At 44.3% G+C, this 20571-nt stretch overlaps 2 protein-coding genes and 1 long non-coding RNA gene across 10 annotated transcripts in view; 1 reads left to right on the top strand and 2 right to left on the bottom strand.

The window, feature by feature from the left end:
- Positions 1 to 10403, bottom strand: part of LOC135103788 (uncharacterized) — a 23220-nt gene extending 12817 nt beyond the window's left edge. For all 3 annotated transcript variants that reach the window (XR_010270198.1, XR_010270197.1, XR_010270199.1), the window contains exon 1: positions 10262 to 10403. This is a non-coding gene — a long non-coding RNA (uncharacterized LOC135103788). The remainder of the gene's footprint in view (positions 1 to 10261) is intronic.
- LOC135103786 (dipeptidyl aminopeptidase-like protein 6) overlaps positions 1 to 11195 on the top strand; it is a 74220-nt gene extending 63025 nt beyond the window's left edge. For all 6 annotated transcript variants that reach the window (XM_064010535.1, XM_064010532.1, XM_064010536.1 and 3 more), the window contains 8 exons: positions 139 to 262; positions 720 to 960; positions 1666 to 1903; positions 2328 to 2474; positions 2791 to 2962; positions 3835 to 3992; positions 4905 to 5111; positions 10073 to 11195. In XM_064010535.1, coding sequence (XP_063866605.1) covers positions 139 to 262; positions 720 to 960; positions 1666 to 1903; positions 2328 to 2474; positions 2791 to 2962; positions 3835 to 3855 — 943 coding nt within the window. In that variant the 3' untranslated portion in view covers positions 3856 to 3992; positions 4905 to 5111; positions 10073 to 11195. The remainder of the gene's footprint in view (positions 1 to 138; positions 263 to 719; positions 961 to 1665; positions 1904 to 2327; positions 2475 to 2790; positions 2963 to 3834; positions 3993 to 4904; positions 5112 to 10072) is intronic.
- A 1432-nt stretch (positions 11196 to 12627) lies between these two features.
- On the bottom strand, positions 12628 to 19960 carry LOC135103787 (uncharacterized). Its single transcript, XM_064010539.1, has 3 exons — positions 19784 to 19960; positions 18778 to 18951; positions 12628 to 14003 (listed from the first exon to the last, which is right to left on the bottom strand). Exons 1-3 carry the CDS (start codon positions 19937 to 19939, stop codon positions 13821 to 13823), a joined length of 513 nt encoding a protein of 170 aa, XP_063866609.1. The 5' UTR covers positions 19940 to 19960; the 3' UTR covers positions 12628 to 13820.
- Between the last annotated feature and the right edge of the window lie 611 nt (positions 19961 to 20571).

The raw sequence follows: 20571 nt of genomic DNA on the forward strand, positions 1-20571 counted from the left end.
CCTCCTAAGTTCCCTCTCCTTTCTTTTCCTCCCTCACCTAACACATCCACACATTCCCCTCTTGTACTCATTCCAACACACACACACACACACACACACACACACACACACACTAAAGCCCACCCCGCCCTCCTGCAGATCCCATTACTTGGTCAGTGTGGGCTGGGTCAATGGGTCAACAGCGTGGGTGTCGTGGGCGTCGAGGGACCAGAGTACCGCAGTCTTGGCCACCTGCGAGCATCCCACATGGAACTGTTCCCTGGTGGGTCACACGTACAAGGTCATGAGAGGTCATAATGTTAGAATGAGGAGGAGGGTGGGTGGGAATAAGTAAGGTGATTTTATACAGGGACTGCCACGTGTAGGCTCGATGGCTTCTTGCAGTTTCCTTTTTTTTTTTTTTTTTATGTACTAATGGTGGTGATGTGTATTATAACGGTGATGCACGTTCCGTTATATATCACCATCAGTACTCATCTTTCACCACCAGTGCCTAAGAGCACACAGGAAAAAGCCATCAGGCCTACACGTAGCACTCGCTGTATAAAATATGCCTGTTTATTCCCACTATCTTCCCCAGCCATATGTGTAATTTTTTTAAAGCTCCCTATTGACTCGGCACTAACTACCTGATTAAGGTCTCAGCACCACACTTTCACCCTATCTCTGCCACACTTCACCACCACCACCACCACCACCAGCTTCTCCCTACCCCACAGGTCCACGTCAACCACAAGGAGGGTGGCGGCGTGTCCCCTGTGGTCGGCTCTGTGGTGTGGGCTGGCAGCTGGGCCGTCTTTCCCTGGTCAGTGAAAACCCTGTCGGGTGCCTGGCACAACCATGTGGCTCTGGTGGGCGCCAGGGAGGGCCGCCACGCCCCCCTCACCTTGGAGGACTACCACGTGACGGAGGTGATCGGGTATGACACCAACAGGAGCCTCGTCTACTTCAGGGGGTCGGGTGAGTCTCATTACCATATTCTGAAACGATTTTGCGCCGCACCTCCACTACTTTCAAGTCTCTACAGTAGTTACAGTTATACGGGTTTTTAATGGTGTGTTTTACGGTTCTAATGTCAGTTTAGCACGATTTCTGCACTACTAACAGGAGAAACATTCTTGAGAATTCAGCTAAGCATCCCCGTGGCCTTCAAAAATAGTCGTGGTGCATGAGAGAGCAAAGCGTTTCAGAGTACAGCCCTCAGTGGCAGGTAGTGAAGGGTTTATGGAGCTGTGATGCTGTGATGGAGCCTTCATTCCCCTCGGTCTTATTTAAAGCAGGCTGTGGGTGTTTCATTTGAGATTTAAGTTTGCATTAAGTAAGTGGATGTTTCAGTTTCGTTGAGGCCTGACGAGGAAGAGACGTGTTAAGTGTGGGTTCATTCACTTGATGTTGTAAGGACGACGGGACTCGCTTGGTACAACGAGATGAATAGATGTTTGCTTTCCAATGAAGAGGAGGAGGGAGGAGGAGGAGGATTACAAAAGGACAGCTAAACAGCAACATAATAATTTAAGTTCTTGCAAGGCTGTTTAGGAACTACTCCTGTATAACTGGCTACAGGATAAAGAGACAGGGCAGTATATCAACAAGAGCAGCAGGAGGACTAGGAGGACTCACACACACACACACACACACACACACACACACGTCTCCCTCCCCCAGTGCTGCGGAATGGCGCGGGCAGACAGCAGGTGTACAGCGTGCAGATGGAGGACCAGAAGGTGGCGTGCGTGACCTGCCAACTGGGCTGCCCCTACGTGGAGGCCGACCCCAACCCCGCCCTCACCTACATGGTGGTGACTTGCCTGGGGACCAATCTGCCCTCCTCACACCTCCTGCGCCTCGCCACTAACAAGACGCGCGCCTCTTCGACGCCCCTCCACAAGCAGGAACACTTGAGGTACGTAACGCACTGATGTTGCTACTGATACTGCTGTTGCTGTTGCTGCTGCTGCTGCTGCAGTAGCAGTGGCAGTATATATAGTATATAATAGTAGTAGTAGTAGTAGTAGTAGTAGTAGTAGTAGTAGAAGTAGTAGTAGCGGCAACAGCAGTAGCAGCAGCAGCAGTAATAGTAGTAGCAGGAATAGCAATAACAGGAATAATGAAGATAATCACTCAACTATTTAACATTTAAAATCACAAATCATATACCTACTTTTTTTTTTTTTTTTTTTTTTTTAGACGCTATAATCAAAAGAAGAGAAGCTGACCTGAACGAAAACACCTTGCCCATATATCCGTGTAACAAAGTCGACACCCACTATGTTTGTCTTATCCCAGCCCCAGTTCCCCCCTAACGCCTTTCCTCCCGCCCCTCGCAGGATCGCCCTCAAGGACCTAGCCCTCCCGGTGGTGACCTCCTTTGACGTGGGCCTGGAACCCGCCCTGCACGCCGCCGTCACCCTCACGCTGCCCCCGGGGTGGTCCAGCCAAGACGACACGCTCCTCTACCCGATGGTCGTGCAGATGTAAGAGAGGGAAATAGAGGAAGGGAGGGAGGGAGGGAGGGAGGGAGGGAGGGAGGGAGGGAAAGCGAAAGAGGAAGGAAGGGAGGGAAATGGAGAGGAATGAGAGAGAGAGAGAGAGAGAGAGAGAGAGAGAGAGAGAGAGAGAGAGAGAGAGAGAGAGAGAGAGAGAGAGAGAGAGAGAGAGAGAGAGAGAGAGAGAGAGAGAGAGAGAGAGAGAGAGAGAGAGAGATCGGTGACAATGGTAAAAAAAAAAAAAAAAAAACAGAAATAGGAAAGAAAAGGCTAATGTGCGGTAAAAGTGGTGATGGTGGCGCAGGATCGGGCCGGGCGAGAAGGACGTGGAGGAGCCGCTGTGGCACCTGGGCTGGCGGGAGTACCTGTCATCAGGCCACCAGGTCGCCCACGCCAAGGTGCAGCTGTGGGGAGGCGACCCGTCCACGAGGGCCTCCCACCCACACCCTGGCCATGCACCAGGCGAAGGTGATCAGGTGAGTGTGTGTGAGTATGTGAGTGTGAGCATGTGTGTGTGAGTGTGAGCGTGTGAACGTGTGTGAACGTGTGTGTGTGTGTGTGTGTGTGTGTGTGTGTGTGTGTGTGTGTGTGTGTGTGTGTGTGTGTGTGTGTGTGTGTGTGTGTGTGTGTGTGTGTGTGTGTGTGTGTGTGTGTGTGTAGAAAGTAGAAAGTTAGAATGCCATCAACATCCAGTGTTCCCAGGCGGTCACCCATCCAAGTACTAACCGGACCCAACGTTGCTTAACTTCGCTGATCGGACGAGCATCGGTGTGTGTGTGTGTGTGTGTGTGTGTGTGTGTGTGTGTGTGTGTGTGTGTGTGTGTGTGTGTGTGTGTGTGTGTGTGTGTGTGTGTGTGTGTGTGTGTGTGTGTGTGTGTGTGTGTGTGTTAGAAGTGTAATGTATTCTTGTTTAGCATATATGTTACTAGAATTTCAACACGTACTGTATCTAACGCAGGTATAAAAAGAGAATACGGTTAAACATATGCATGGGGCAGGTACCAGATGTGGAAATACTACACAGGACAGACTGACTATCGGTGTAAGGAAATTATGAGGATGAAGAAACAATACTTAATTAGGCAATGATATATGAAAAAGATAAAATAAGGGAAAACTAAAAAAAAAAAGCAAATAAACATCCCATATATTCCATACCTAATACACATCACATCTAACGAAAAAAAAAAGAAACAAAACTATAACAAATTAATAGTTTTCATACACATTTTCTCTTTTTATCCCGCCCCTCCCGTGTGTGTGTGTGTGTGTGTGTGTGTGTGTGTGTGTGTGTGTGTGTGTGTGTGTGTGTGTGTGTGTGTGTGTGTGTGTGTGTGTGTGTGTGCAGGAAGATGCTGGAGCAGTTTGACTTCCTGGACGGCAACAATGTGGCAGTGTGGGGCTGGGGGTCCGGCGCCTCCCTCGCCCTAGATGCCGCCGCCCTGGAGCCTTCTCTCATCAAGTGTGTGGCCGCCGTCAACCCCGTGGTCGACTGGCGCGCCCACGGCAAGTACAGAGCTATTATTGTGTCCTAATACCCTGGTGTCCTGTTCTCTAACCCAGCGAGAGGTACATTGACACTTCTCTCACGATGTCTTCCTGAACGTCCTTTTTGTATGGTTGAAGTACTTGATAAACTCTTTAGTTGTGGCACTTAAGATTTCAATATACACTCGCAACACAGCATTTTCTTAGCCTGAAGAGAAACCACAGTAGTATGACATAGTGAACTCATAGCTATATCTGTCCTAAATCAAGTGCCTATTTTTGCTGCCAACACTAGCGTCGTGCCCCATCACAGATTCCTTCAAGATCACAATTATAAACTCACAATACACATTTCATTATTTTACTAGCTTGAAGAGAAACCACAACATTAAGCGTTAATAAGATCCCAAATCGGTCTAAAACAAGTGCCCAGTCCTGCTTCCAACACTCGCATCGTCCCCGAATTAATTGTGTCCCTTAAGAAATAAACTCGCAACACCATTTTATTAGCTTGAAGGAAAAAACACGGCATTCAGAGTTAGTGAGATCCCACATCGGTCTAAAACAAGTACCCAGTCCTGCTCCCAACATTCGCATCGTCTCTAAGTTAGTTAATAGTGTCCAAGACCATGATATAAATTCACAACACAACACTCTATTAGTTTGAAGAAAAAACACGGCATTTAGAGTTAATGAGATCCCACATCGTTCCAAATCAAGTGCGTAGTCTTGCTTCCAACACTCGCATCGTCTGCCATCCCAGGCTCCTTCATGACCATAATATAATCTCACAACACAACATTTTAAAAGCTTGAAGAATTACAATAGTCAGAAGAGACATCACAGCATTCAGCGTTAGTAAGATGCCAAATAGTTCCAGAATAACTGTCTATAGTCCTGCTGCCAACACACAAAACGTCTCCATCACAGGCTCGTTTTGGGCGGAGCGGCTTCTGGGGTCGTCCACCAGTGAAGGGTCAGGACGCCGATACGAGGACAGCGATCTGACCCGTCTGGCGCCCTCACTCGGCAAGGGACGGGTCCTGCTGGCACACGGCACCCGAGACCCCGCCGCCCCACCACGCCTTCCTGCTGGCCCACGCCCTCATCTCCAGCGAGACCTACTTCACCCATGTGGTATGCTCATGCTCCTCGCCTCGCCTCGTCTCATGCCTGTCTCGTCTCGTTCTCTCGGTGTTGTCTTTTTTCTGTACTGTGTTTGGCGTCGATGCGCGTTAGTTTTTTTTTTTTTTTTTCGGTGTTTTCAGTCTCTTCCCCTTCTTTTCCTTCCCCAAATCATGTTTTATTGATGCCTTTTTTGGGGGGCGGGGGAGGGGGTTGAGGAGGGTTTCTTGTAGTCTTCCTATTCCTTTTGCTTTGGCGCGTTGTCTTCCACCATTTCGCCGTCTCTTCTTCTTCTTCTTCTTCCTCCTCCTCCTCCTCCTCCTCCTCCTCCTCCTCCTCCTCCTCCTCCTCCTCCTCCTCTTCTTCTTTCCCTAACAATGTGGAATTGATTTCGTGCGTTAAGAATTTCCAACATTTTTCTCCTCCTCCATGAACTACGTTGGTACTCGCGATGTGTCACGCTCATTCCCTGGAAGGTTTCAGAGGAGTGTCCCCAGCTGACGGCCACCACCACCACCACCACACACCACCACCACCACCACCCTACCACCACCACCACCACCACCACATTCACAGCGTGAGGGATCCACATCACACCTGTTATTATAAAGCTGTCATATTACTGTTTATGTGCTACTAGAATTTTTTTCCTAGTCATCTAAATTTGCATATTACTTTACTACTACTACTACTACTGCTACTACTACTACTACTACTACTACTGCTGCTGCTGCTGCTGCTGCTGCTGCTGCTGCTGCTGCTGCTGCTGCTGCTGCTGCTACTGCTGCTGTTACTTATTATGACAACAGTGTTTCCATTAATTCATGTTTATTATTTCAAATTGATAATATAGTTAATTATGTTCTCTTTAGATTTACTTTTTTTGTTCCACAAGTATTAATTTTATTGCTTATATATATATATATATTATATATATATATATATATATATATATATATATATATATATATATATATATATAATATATATATATATATAATATATATATATATATATATATATATATATATATATATATATTCTAATGCAACCATGTGAATTTTCCTTGTGTCTTTGTTTGGTTACACAGACGCTGCTGCCTTCCTTCCTTTATTTCTTTGTTTCCTCCTTTCTTTCCATTCGTTTTCATTCCCACAATACTACATCGCCCTGCCTATCATTGCACTGCTTATATTTTCACTTTACACACACACACACACACACACACACACACACACACACACACACACACATAAGAATATAAGAAATAAGGGAAGCTGCAAGAAGCGACCAGGCTTACACGTGGCAGTCCCTGTATGAAATATACCTACCTATTTCCATCTATTATCCCCATCCATAAACCTGTCTAATCTTCTCTTAAAGCTCTCTAGTGTCCTAGCACTAACAACATGATTACTGAGTCCGTTCCACTCATTTACCACTCTATTTGAGAACCAATTTTTTCCTATCTCCTTCCTAAACCTAAATTTTTCAAGCTTGAACCCGTTATTTCTTGTTCTACCCTGGTTGCTGACCCTAAGAATTTTGCCTACATCCCCCTTGTTATAACCCTTATACCACTTAAAGACTTCTATCAGGTCCCTTCTTAACCTACGTCTCTCTAAAGAATGTAAATTTAACAGCTTCAACCTCGCCTCGTAAGGAATACTCCTCATCCCCTGTATCCTTTTAGTCATTCTCCTCTGTACTGATTCTAATAGACCTATATCTTTCCTGTAATGTGGGGACCAGAACTGCACCGCGTAGTCTAGATGAGGTCTGACCAGCGCCAAGTATAACTTTAATACTACTTCCGGCCTTCTACTTTTAACGCTCCTAAAAATTAATCCTAGTACCCTATTTGCCCTGTTTCTGGCTTCTATGCATTGTTTCCCTAGACGGAGTTCAGAGTTAACTATAACTCCTAAATCTTTCACACACACACACACACACACACACACACACACCTTAAAACAATGTGAATATCTCATTAATCCTTGCTTCACAACAGTAACACGTTTCTTCAGTCATTATCCACGTCACTTATCCACTCCTCGTTGCCCCTCCTCGCGCCGCCCCTCGAACAGGACTTTCCAGCTTCCCAACTGTATCTCAACTATACTCCTGGGAACACATTTTGCTTTTCTCCCCGCAAACGCGCCTCTCACCCTTGTCTTGCACCCTCAGCTACTCCCAGACATATATCTTACTTCTCTCGTCTCGTTCTCTCTGTGTTCCCTTTCTTCTTTAGCGCAAACACGTCTTCCAGCCTTATTTTGCACCCTCATCTACTCCCAGGCACAATCTTTTCACACACACACACACACACACACACACCTGCCGCCCTTGTCTTACCCCGCGCCACCCATCACTCTCCCGCCGTAGGTGTACCCGGACCTGGGTTACCCGCTGCCCATGGTTCGCCTCCATCTGTACCAGGAGCTGGACCGCTTCCTCCTGCAGAAGAGTTGCGTGGGTCGCCCCCTCGAGAGGAAAGTCACCCTCGATTGGGTCTAACTTATTATTTCTCCTGCCGCGCCGCCACCCACCACCAAGAGGTCTGCGTCAAGAACACGAGGTCACGTAGTTGATTAATCGAGGTCATTTATCTGTGCGGTGACCTAAAGTGCATCCATAGATCGTAGGACTAATGGATGACCGTGACCTTCGTTGCAGAAGTCAGGTGTTGCAAGCTTGGCCTGTGTTCCTCAGTAGCTTATAGGAATACTACGTAGATGTGTTGCTGCTTTCTGATTAATAAATATTTTGTGATGTGTTGACGGTAGGCAAGGGACGCCTTCTTTGTGTGTGTGTGTGTGTGCGTGTGTGTGTGTGTGTGTGTGTGTGTCCGAAAAGAGAGAGAGAGAGAGAGAGAGAGAGAGAGAGAGAGAGAGAGAGAGAGAGAGAGAGAGAGAGAGAGAGAGAGAGAGAGAGAGACTGATTCGAGCAATATGAATGAAACAGTATGAATACTTTTGACAGTTCTACACCCACAACAGTGTGTGTGTGTGTGTGTGTCCAGCCCGTGCATGTACGAAATCCGTGCATGTCAACAGCTGAGGCAGTCATGTCGCAGCTCGCGGCCCACCGGGAGGAGGAACCAGGAGGAGAGGCTGCGCCCTTTGACTATATTCTGAAACGCTTCTGTGCAGTACCTCCACTACATTCAAAGGGCTCAAATTGAAGTTACTCGGCTTTAAAGCTGTTTTTTTTTTTTTTCATGGTTTTAGTGACAGATTAACAAAATTTCTACTTTATTAAAAAGAGGAACAGTCTTGAGAACCCGGCTAATCATCTCCGCGGCCTTTGAAAATCGTCGTCGTGGGAAAGCAAAGCGTTTCAGAATGCGGGTCGTTATCGAAGGGAAACTCATTAGTCACGGTCGCTTCAACTCATTAACCATGTTATCAAACTGTCTTATCGCAAATGTTATCACTACGCACGCGCTACACACAGGTTGTTTTTCAACTATAGTGGGACATTAGAGAGAGAGAGAGAGAGAGAGAGAGAGAGAGAGAGAGAGAGAGAGAGAGAGAGAGAGAGAGAGAGAGAGAGAGAGAGTTTTGTAACTACTGAATGGTTCAAGCGACTGTTGCCTCGTTGGCGTGGATGAGTCTTCCCTTACCCTCACCTAAGCCTCCTCCACAGGACCTCGACAACTGAGCCCCATGACTGTACCATAAACATTTTCCACTTTCAACGTTGGTGCATCTTGTTAATACAGTCAGTGGCTCTCACCCAGTGTCTCCCTCCTCTCCTCCCTACCCTCCTTCTCTACCTCCCCAACCACTTTCTCCTTCTCCCCAACTACCTACTCCCCTCTCGTCCTCCCACCACTTGAGTCCTCCTGCTCTACCTCCCCAACCACCTTCATCCCTCTCGTCCTCCCGCCACTTGCTATCACTCAGTGTGTCTCCTCCCTTCCTGTCCTCGTTCTCTACCTCCACAACCTCCTTCTCCATCTCTCCAACCAACATCCCCTCGTAAAACTGCCACCAAAAATCACAGCTGCATCCACGTACGAAAAAATTACCCACTGACGGATACAATAACATCCACTTCTTAAAACCACGAGGTGTTGGTGGAGGACGAGTAGCAGCCAGCCATTTAATTTATAATATGACTTGTATTGGTGTAAAGTGTGAGTGTCAAATTTAAAGTGTGGTGTGAACTGTGGCATAATGAACAATATCAAACCTGCTGCCTGATCACGTGTCGCGTTGGTAAGGTTGGTATGCATGGCTTAACGTGATGCTTGATATGCCGATCTATTTCCCAGGTCATAATATACGGCAACCATCCCTAGTGTGCAGGGTTGCCAATCGTTGCCACCGTGATCACCAAACGTGTCAGATAATATCGTCCATTGTGTCAGAATGTAGGCCTTTTATTTTTTTTTAAAGATAGTCTTGAGAGTTACTATACCTATAGATAATTCTAAAGCCGTTGAGGCTAAATATTTTATCAAGGGATTTCGGAAATGCACTTCATTATAGTTTTCTAGTTAATACGGCGAAGGGACGATGTATTCAGTGTGTGAGCTGCTACATGAAATCAAGTAGGTCGTAGGATTGTTTGTTATTTTGAAACGAGTCCACTAGTGTGTGTGTGTGTGTGTGTGTGTGTGTGTTATAAGCAGTATGAAAAGATACGAGCAAGTACTCTACGTAGCTAAGGTTCCCATACGGTCAATTCATTGCTATTATTGTAGTTTCCACCAATGCACAAAAACATTATCATTTTATGTCCATGGTCTAAATATTTGTATTCTGGTGGTTTTCTTTTTAACTGTAAGCATACTCATTAACGAGGGTACTGATGGAAACTGCAAATTTCCCAGTTCACTGTACACCAGTGCCTTCAATTCCTCCTCCCACGGCACATTTGGCAGGCTCGGCGGCCACTGATCCCCCCCCCAGACCTATTTGCACCCTCATTTTCACTTCGTCTCACTCTCTTCCCCCCTTCCGCAGGTCTACACTGATGACGACTACATGCTCGACCTCAACCGCTACCATCTCATCAACGCCTTCACCGAATTCTTTTTCACTTGGCTCCACGATCCCCTTACCTACGAGCTGCAGGAGGCCTGAGCCACCACGCCCACCCAGCCAGTCAGCCTGCCAGCGTGCCCGAGAGGAAAGTTCTGAGTGTCTACCTACCTCAACGCCTCCGCCTGCGCGTTGTCTCAGGTGGACGTTCGTGATGCAGTAGAGGGATGGAAAATTAATATTACTTGTAGATGTGTAGGAAGGACCCGTTTTGTAATCCAGAGAGAATACGAGCCGGATCGCACGCGCGTACTACGTACCAACCAACGCCACACGTCAGGTAAACAAGGTGTCTCCGTCTCGCGGCCTGGAGCAAGTGTGGCGCCTCGTCCCCCGCCGCGGACTGTTCTTTGATCACTTCTGCTCGTCCTGCCCTAAATTTTCTACTATGTATATATTTGTGCCCACAGTCTAGTATTTATTTTAAGTTTCTTTGGTTTCTGAGAGAGAGAGAGAGAGAGAGAGAGAGAGAGAGAGAGAGAGAGAGAGGGAGAGAGACTGCTGCTTCGGTTTCCCTTGAAGCAGTGTGAATCATGTAAATACGTAACACTGTTGTTCGCTCTGGTTGTTCAGAGTCTCACGATTAGAAGATAAAATAGATCGCAAGGAATAAAATTTATGAAAAGTTTTCTCTAGAAATGCAGTATACATACGCTTAGATATGAAAGGAGCGAACTTCACACATGTACATACTAAAGGTAGCGTTCCTCTAATGTATCTATTTTTCTCTTGTAACTCATTCCTGATTAGCCAGATTAGTGACTTTGTATACATATAATATATTTTCTTCTTCTCACATTCAACTGATCGAAAATCTCTCGGGGAACGTACAGTACCTATTACACTCCACGTTACAAGCCTCCCTGTAGCCTACATTCTCGTCTTGGCCTTCAGTGCACATCAGTCCTTATTGACTTCTGGACATTGTTACTCGCCTGTGTGATGCAGTGTGTGTGTGTGTGTGAGTGTGTGTAAAACTTCTTTATTTCATGTCATCTACACTCAATCACAGGTCAATCCTCCGGAATAAAAACAATAGATAGGTTTCTTATGTTTTCAATTTTTCGTTTTATCGTAACCCACATTACCTTAGATGTCTCTCAGCCACTACTACTACTACTACTACTACTACTACTACTACTGTACCACATTTTGAAATTACAGTAATGCCAAATATTTTACCACTTCAGAAAGCCGAACAAGAACAGACCGACTGATTGATTGAAATATCTTCTGACTGCACAACAGAGAGAGAGAGAGTGAGAGAGAGAGAGAGAGAGAGAGAGAGAGAGAGAGAGAGAGAGAGAGAGAGAGAGAGAGAGAGAGAGAGAGAGAGAATCATAATAATGAAAAAAAAAAAAAATGCTATCTTTTTCTTCCTGTTTCAACTGCGGGGCATAGCTGTTGTGTGTATGTGTGTGTGTGTGTGTGTGTGTGTGTGCAGGGCCGGTGCGGGGCCCAATTAGAAAATTGATAGCGGGGCCTCTACAAAAGTCGAAACTGATGTATGTTTCATGCAGTATGACAGTCTTGGTCAAAAAGCATTAAATACTTGATATACTAAATATTGAAAGACAATATGAAAGTTTTATTTTATAATACAAGCTAAGACAAACAGGTGTGCGGAGCCCCCTTGAGGAGCGGGGCCAATTTGATCAAATAGGCTTAAAACCGGTCCTGTGTGTGTGTGTGTGTGTGTGTGTGTGTGTGTGTGTGCAGCACTAGACTTTGGAACTATAATTTGTTTGACTTGTTACGAGTAAAATCTCAAGCGCCAAACAGTAAGTCTCCCTCACAGCTTACTTTTGGCTTTAATCTCAGAAAGCCTCGCCTCTCTGATGCGCGTCCTTTTCTCAATGAAGTCACTTCACCGATGTTGCTTCACAAGGCCCATACCTTGTGCATCTCTCTCTCTCTCTCTCTCTCTCTCTCTCTCTCTCTCTCTCTCTCTCTCTCTCTCTCTCTCTCTCTCATGAAATAAATAAGCACATCTTACGTTTGGCACTGAATTCCCACGCTGGCAAGCAATTGGTGAACAAACGGTTCATGAAGATAACTCTGATCTAGGAAGTATTCTGGGACTTCTTCCTGTCTCCCATGCTTCCTTTCCTTGCAGCAACCAGAAGGTAGGAAGAGTGGTGTGTTACGGAATGACATGGGAAATTGTGAACCATATCTTCACCTCTCAAAGCTGCTGATAGTCACACCCAAGCCAAGTCGGTCACGTCAAGCCTGGTTATCAAGATGGTGAAAACCAGCAAATGCTGAGATAATTCTTGGATTTGGAAGATTGCACACATAGAAGCAGTGTTTTTAAAATCCCAGGAAGCTCCATAAAACCATAAAAACCTTGTAAAAATACGGTTTCATTGAACTGGAGACAATATTGATTGATACAACAGAACTGTAATAGTTGATACTTCCTCTTTCTTTGTGCTGCAATAACACAAGAATCAATTTTATGTCTAATAAAAATGAGAAGGGCAAAGTGGCATTAGCAAAAGGAAATCAGTCAGTCTTATCTGGATTGTTGATGACCTGTGGTGCCTACTGCTGAGACCTGTTCGAGTCACCATTGTTATCTACTTGGTTTCCATACCTCTCTCGTGTACATGGTTGGATATACTTACGTTTTCAGCGGGCACGTTGTTTCAGAAGTTTCGTATATAAACGCTGTAGTCTGTTTTGGATGAAGTTAGTCTACGAGAGCGATGAAGTGCGTGTCCTGCCATCGAGTCTTCTCGCCGGGTGACCGAGCAGAACACCACGTTTAGTTGTACAGTGTTGCTCCCCCCACCCACCTCCATCACACCCTCGTTATGTAGTTTAGAGAGTTCAGCCAAGTAAATATATGTATGTAAGCAAACCTGTGTTGAGACGAGTGTGTTTCCTATAGAGTGCAGGACCTGAGGATCGTGTAGTAGAGCAGCCGTAAGTTTCCTAAGAGGTAGCGGGTGGCTCTTGAGATTGTGGCAGGCGGTGATGGTGGTGGAGGCGGCGGCGGCGGCGGCGGCGGTGGTGGTGGCGGCGGCGTCCCCATGTTATCGAAATGCTTTATTATATACATTTCCTAAAAAAAAAAAAAAAAAAGCCTTTCACTTATCCTGCGATGCACAGCATAAAGCATTTCCTATTTACCATTAGTACCCGAGTAACGAATGTTACAGTTCCTCAGACTAGTCATTCCCCTGCCATTCAACAGCCCAACGACCCAGCAAGCCAGCAGCATCACTCCCACATCTGCCTACTTCATCCTGTTTGTTCCAGCTGGTTAGGTTTGTGAGTGTGTGGAATGAAACACATGCTGATGATGAAGATGTAACAGTCATGTCCGTACAGTATTTCTTTACTATTACACTTGACTGCGCTATGGAGATATGTATGTGTGACACACACACATACACATCCATACATACTTGCTATTGACATGTTGCAAGACTGATTCACGTGTATATTAATTATGAGCTAGTCACAAACAAAAAAAAAGTGTTTTGCCTTAAAAATCAAGTATGCTTTTATTGCATTTCAACCGGAGTTTCATACGAAGCCATTAACCAGTGGAGTGGTAACTTATACTTCCACAAGCAATTACCAACAAACGGATTTGCTAATGGAACATAACTAACAAAACGAAAAGCAACACCACCAAGCGTCACATTAAAACTCTTATCTACACAGTAGTTTCCTGCACAGTCTCGGATAGTGGAGACAATGAATTCGCACGGGACGAGAGGGAAGGGGACGGGGAGGGAGAAGGAGAGGTGGAGGTGGTGGTGGAGTCAAGGTCCAGCGAGGAATAAGTAGGAGGAGGCGTCTCTTCTTTCATAACTGTGCTGTAATCTGGCGGTGGTTCCTGTGGGAGAGACAAGTCCTATTGCTATCAATATATATATATATATATATATATATATATATATATATATATATATATATATATATATATATATATATATATATATATATATATATATTTTTTTTTTTTTTTATGTAGGAAGGACACTGGCCAAGGGCAACAAAAATCTAATAAAAAAAAATGCCCACTGAAATGCCAGTCCCATAAAAGGGTCAAAGCAGTGGTCAAAAATTGATCAATAAGTGTCTTGAAACCTCCCTCTTGAAGGAATTCAAGTCATAGGAAGGTGGAAATACAGAAGCAGGCAGGGAGTTCCAGAGTTTACCAGGGAAAGGGATGAATGATTGAGAATACTGGTTAACTCTTGCGTTAGAGAGGTGGACAGAATAGGGGTGAGAGAAAGAAGAAAGTCTTGTGCAGCGAGACCGCGGAAGGAGGGGAGGCATGCAGTTAGCAAGATCAGAAGAGCAGTTAGCATGAAAATAGCGGTAGAAGACAGCTAGATATGCAACATTGCGGCGGTGAGAGAGAGGCTGAAGACAGTCAGTTAGAGGAGAGGAGTTGATGAGACGAAAAGCTTTAGATTCCACCCTGTCTAGAAGAGCAGTATGAGTGGAACATACTCCATACATGGACGGATAAGGCCCTTGTACAGAGTTAGCAGCTGGGGGGAGTGAGAAAAACTGGCGGAGACGTCTCAGAACACCTAACTTCATAGAAGCTGTTTTAGCTAGAGATGAGATCTGAAGTTTCCAGTTCAGATTATAAGTAAAGGACAGACCGAGGATGTTCAGTGTAGAAGAGGGGGACAGTTGAGTGTCATTGAAGAAGAGGGGATAGTTGTCTGGAAGGTTGTGTCGAGTTGATAGATGGAGGAATTGAGTTTTTGAGGCATTGAACAATACCAAGTTTGCTCTGCCTCAATCAGAAATTTTAGAAAGATCAGAAGTCAGGCGTTCTGTGGCTTCCCTGCGTGATATGTTTACCTCCTGAAGGGTTGGACGTCTATGAAAAGACGAGGAAAAGTGCAGGGTAGTATCATCAGCGTAGGAGTGGATAGGACAAGAAGTTTGGTTTAGAAGATCATTAATGAATAATAAGAAGAGAGTGGGTGACAGGACAGAACCCTGAGGAACACCACTGTTAATAGATTTAGGAGAAGAACAGTGACCGTCTACCACAGCAGCAATAGAATGGTCAGAAAGGAAACTTGAGATGAAGTTACAGAGAGAAGGATAGAAACCGTAGGAGGGTAGTTTGGAAGTCAAAGCTTTGTGCCAGGCTCTATCAAAAGCTTTTGATATGTCCAAAGCAACAGCAAAAGTTTCACCAAAATCTCTAAAAGAGGATGACCAAGACTCAGTAAGGAAAGCTAGAAGATCGCCAGTAGAGCGGCCTTGACGGAACACATACTGGCGATCAGATAGAAGGTTGTGAAGTGATAGATGTTTAAGAATCTTCCTGTTGAGGATAGATTAAAAAACTTTAGATAGGCAGGAAATTAAAGCAATAGGACGGTAGTTTGAGGGATTAGAACGGTCACCCTTTTTAGGAACAGGTTGAATGTAGGCAAACTTCCAGCAAAAAGGAAAGGTAGATGTTGACAGACAGAACTGAAAGAGTTTGACTAGGCAAGGTGCAAGCACGGAGGCACAGTTTCGGAGAACAATAGGAAGGTCCATAAGCCTTCCGAGGGTTTAGGCTAGCGAGGGCATGGAAAACATCATTGCGAAGAATTTTAATAGGTGGCATGAAGTAGTCAAAGAGTGGAGGAGAGGGAGGAACAAGCCCAGAATCGTCCAAGGTAGAGTTTTTAGCAAAGGTTTGAGCAAAGAGTTCAGCTTTAGAAATAGATGTGATAGCAGTGGTGCCATCTGGTTGAAATAGAGGAGGGAAAGAAGAAGAAGCAAAGTTATTGGAAATATTTTTGGCTAGATGCCAGAAATCACGAGGGGAGTTAGATCTTGAAAGGTTTTGACATTTTCTGTTAATGAAGGAGTTTTTGGCTAGTTGGAGAACGGACTTGGCATGGTTCCGGGCAGAAATATAAAGTGCATGAGATTCTGGTGATGGAAGGCTTAAGTACCTTTTGTGGGCCACCTCTCTATCATGTATAGCACGAGAACAAGCTGTGTTAAACCAAGGTTTAGAGGGTTTAGGACGAGAAAAAGAGTGAGGAATGTACGCCTCCATGCCAGACACTATCACCTCTGTTATGCGCTAAGACGGGTCTCTGATACGGAAGCAGTAGTCATTCCAAGGAAAATCAGCAAAATACCTCCTCAGGTCCTCCCAACTAGCAGAGGCAAAACGCCAGAGGCACCTTCGCTTAGGGAGATCCTGAGGAGGGATTGGAGTGATAGGACAAGATAAAGATATGAGATTGTGATCGGAGGAGCCCAACGGAGAAGAAAGGGTGACAGCATAAGCAGAAGGATTAGAGGTCAGGAAAAGGTCAAGAATGTTGGGCGTATCTCCAAGACGGTCAGGAATACGAGTAGGGTGTTGCACCAATTGCTCTAGGTCATGGAGGATAGCAAAGTTGTAAGCTAGTTCACCAGGATGGTCAGTGAAGGGAGAGGAAAGCCAAAGCTGGTGGTGAACACTGAAGTCTCCAAGAATGGAGATCTCTGCAAAAGGGAAGAGGGTCAGAATGTGCTCCACTTTGGAAGTTAAGTAGTCAAAGAATTTCTTATAGTCAGAGGAATTAGGTGAGAGGTATACAGCACAGATAAATTTAGTATGAGAGTGACTCTGTAGTCGTAGCCAGATGGTGGAAAACTCGGAAGATTCAAGAGCGTGGGCACGAGAGCAAGTTAAGTCATTGCGCACATAAACGCAGCATCCAGCTTTGGACCGAAAATGAGGATAGAGAAAGTAGGATGGAACAGAAAAGGGGCTACTGTCAGTTGCCTCATACACCTGAGTTTCAGTGAGGAAAAGAAGATGAGGTTTAGAAGAGGAGAGGTGGTGTTCTACAGATTGAAAAATAGATCTTAGACCGCGAATGTTGCAGAAGTTAATGAAGAAAAAGTTGAGGGGGGTGTCAAGACACTTAGGGTCGTCGACAGAAAGGCAGTCCGACCTGGGGACATTTATGGTCCCCTCCCCAGATGGGGACTCAGAGGCTGGTGTAGGAGTCGCCATAATGATTTTAAAATTTTTGAGTGAAGGGTGTGTGTGTTATTAGGTGCTTGTAGTTTTGTGTGGAGGAAGAGAGTTGTCTTTAGAGGGCAGGCTGTGACTGCCCCCTTGTGTTGTGAGACACAAAGGGAAACGTTCAGTGAGGTCACAGCTGGGTTTAATGATAAGTTCACAGCACCCCCTGAACAGTGCTTTAGACCTCACTGGGAGTAATTATCGTTTCGGCAGGTGTCTACTGCCTCCTCCTCCTATATATATATATATATATATATATATATATATATATATATATATATATATATATATATATATATATATATATATATATATATATATATATATATATATATATTCATTATGACAACAAGTAAAGCTTTTGATTAACTCATGGGGAGAGAGAGAGAGAGAGAGAGAGAGAGAGAGAGAGAGAGAGAGAGAGAGAGAGAGAGAGAGAGAGAGAGAGAGAGAGAGAGAGAGAGAGAGAGAGAGTGTGCGTGTGTGTGTGTGTTATGCGACCTATCAACACGGATATTCAGGGGATAAGTAAACTGATTTAACGCAACAAAAACAACACCGCCATGAAAGGAAATCCTAACTGCTTTATCCGTCATAATCTCACCACAACGCTTAGAGAGAGAGAGAGAGAGAGAGAGAGAAGGTAAGGGGGATGGGAATTCCCACATCTTTTCCTATTAACAAACGCAACCGCTCTCATCTATCTCATAAACTTCTTTTATTAAGTTCAGCAGGTCATGAGGATCAGTATCGATCTAATTATCAACGAAATATTGAGGATACTTAGTGTTTTGTCCTCAGAGAATCTTGTAAGACAATTATTGCGATAAGTAGATTAATGTACAGTACTTATATTTCAGAGTAACACTATTCATTTGCAAGAGCTTGATTTATGGATGATAATTGTTTGCTAAGCATTATCCTAAGTACCTTCTAGTGTAATACGAGTATTAGAATATGAAACTAAGTACACCAAGAGACAATAAGATCAGTACAAATCATACTAACACGTATATACTAAAGAATTTGCTTTCTTTCATTATATGACAAAAGAAAGAAAATAAAAGAACTAGAGTGGTTCGTGGATAAGTTTACAGGAAGGAAAATTATTCAGTGTCCCAGCATTACTGTGCTGCCTTATGTGTACTAATCATGCTCGTTATCGTCTCCATGCTCTTACTGTCATTAACACTACCATCCCCACCCTGTCGCTATCGTTTTGTTTCCCCCTCACTTTCTTCTGAAAACCCTTACAAAACAATAATATGATATGGTTCTAGAGGACAGCAACTGACCGTCTCGAGGAGGACAGCTGAGAGACAATGAACCACAAGGCCAAGTGACACACATGGTCAAGGATGAGCGGGCACCTAGCCAAACACCACCCTTGTGTAGAATATAGAATAAAAAGAAAGTATATATAGATAGCATAGGGTACACGAACAGAGCAGCAACCACCCGTCCCTAACACTAAACAATATCAAATAATCTTGTACAGAATAATTTATAAACTTTGATCTACTCGTGTGGTAATGGAGAAAAACCTGTTATGAGTGAATTTATATGGAAGATGAATTTGCATGAGCAATGAGAAAAGGAAGATAATAATCCTCACCTGCTGGTTGGCGACACTTTGACGATGCTCCAGCCGTCGGCGGCGCCGCTCCCTTACCAAGCAGACCAGCATCGAAGTCAACAGTATCCCGTTGAAGATGCAGCTTCCGATTAGCATAAGCACGCCATCCATCACTGTCCACCAACTTTGTTGGACATCACGCTGCACCATTACCTGCATCACACAACAATGAAGTCACTCACTATTCGTGGCTCTTGTGTCCTAACAAGTCACCTCCCTCGCCCAAGAATCTAGTCTGATCTTGGACCACGTACTTGCTGCCGAATTGTTCAAAGACTGGCAGGTGTCAGTTTCCTTATTAAAATGAGGTCACTTCGGACAAGAGATTTTCCTTTCAAACATCTTGAAACGCCGAACCGAAGTTTATTCTTATACTAAATGGCAGGGAACGAAAAGACTTTAGGGAACGAAAACATGACGTGGCAGAAGCAAGGGGCAGAAGTGCAAAAAATCAGGATGAAATACATATACCATTGATATCGATGACCAAGAATTACCTTAATTTGGCCTTCATTTTATTTCCCTAAGGCATACGCAATAATTGGTCACTTTGGGTAGGCTAGGTTCACCACTACTCGGGGCGGGGATTACCAGCTATACTGCAGGTAACAACATTACGCCGTGAAGAATATCTGTCTTAATGTATCTGAGAAGTGTTAAGGTTGTGCAACAAATAAAAGCTCGCACTGGTAGTTTAGAGCCTACATGTAGTACACTCCACTGACCCGCCAGAAAGGTAACGTCGCAGCTGAAATGGACGACAGGAGTATTTCATAGACTCGCAAGTCACTGCTGAGCTTGCTACCAATCAGTGACAGCCCGGCCTACATAGAATGGGAAGTGGGAGTACGAGTTTCCAAACAGGAGAACATGTAGCTACATTTGTAAGAAAGCATTATACCACAAGGGGAAACTGTGGCTTATTATTCCTTGCAATGTTGTCTTACCCATCCTGCCTCATGTAGCACTAAATCAAGACACTTACCTTTTTCACTTGGCCATTTATGTACATATGCACTTCCTGAGCTTGGGAGTGGGCGAAGAGTATGTATATCCCGGCGAAGGTGAGAGAGATGGCACAAGCCCAACTCAGAATGAGGATCAACAAGACAAACCATTGCATCCTAATGCACCTCACCATGTTGCCAGCACTAAAATGTTAACTTACTTGCGCTGTGACAGACCCAAGCCACACAGCTCTCTTATCTTAACGTAACATCCGCTCGTTTATGGGACATGACAAATAACTCACCGTCTATCCTGAAAAACTGTACAGAGATGTGCTTATGAGCACACTCGGGCAGCGCTCACTGTTATAAGCTAATTGATATATGCATGTTTTGTAAAGAATGTATATTAATAATAATAATAGTAGTAGTAGTAGTTGTGGTAGTAGTAGTGATAGTTCGGTAGTAGCTGTAGTAGTAGTAGTATTAGTATTAGTATTAGTAGTAGTAGTAGTAGTAGTAGTAGTAGTAGTAGTAGTAGTAATAATAATAATAATAATAATAATAATAATAATAATAATAATAATAATAATAATAATTGAAAAGAGGATATAGAGCAAAAGAAAGAATATAATAATAATAATAATAATAATAATAATAATAATAATAATAATAATTGGAAGGAGGAGATAAGGGAGCAAAAGAAAGATGTCATTTATGGCGACAAAGATGTTGATTATAAATAATGATGATGATTTTACTGATGCTATAATTATATAGTCTAATAGTTATAAAATGGTTAAGTGTATAAACAAGAAACATACAT

Source organism: Scylla paramamosain, chromosome 9, assembly GCF_035594125.1.
Source record: "Scylla paramamosain isolate STU-SP2022 chromosome 9, ASM3559412v1, whole genome shotgun sequence".
NCBI lineage: Eukaryota > Metazoa > Arthropoda > Malacostraca > Decapoda > Portunidae > Scylla > Scylla paramamosain.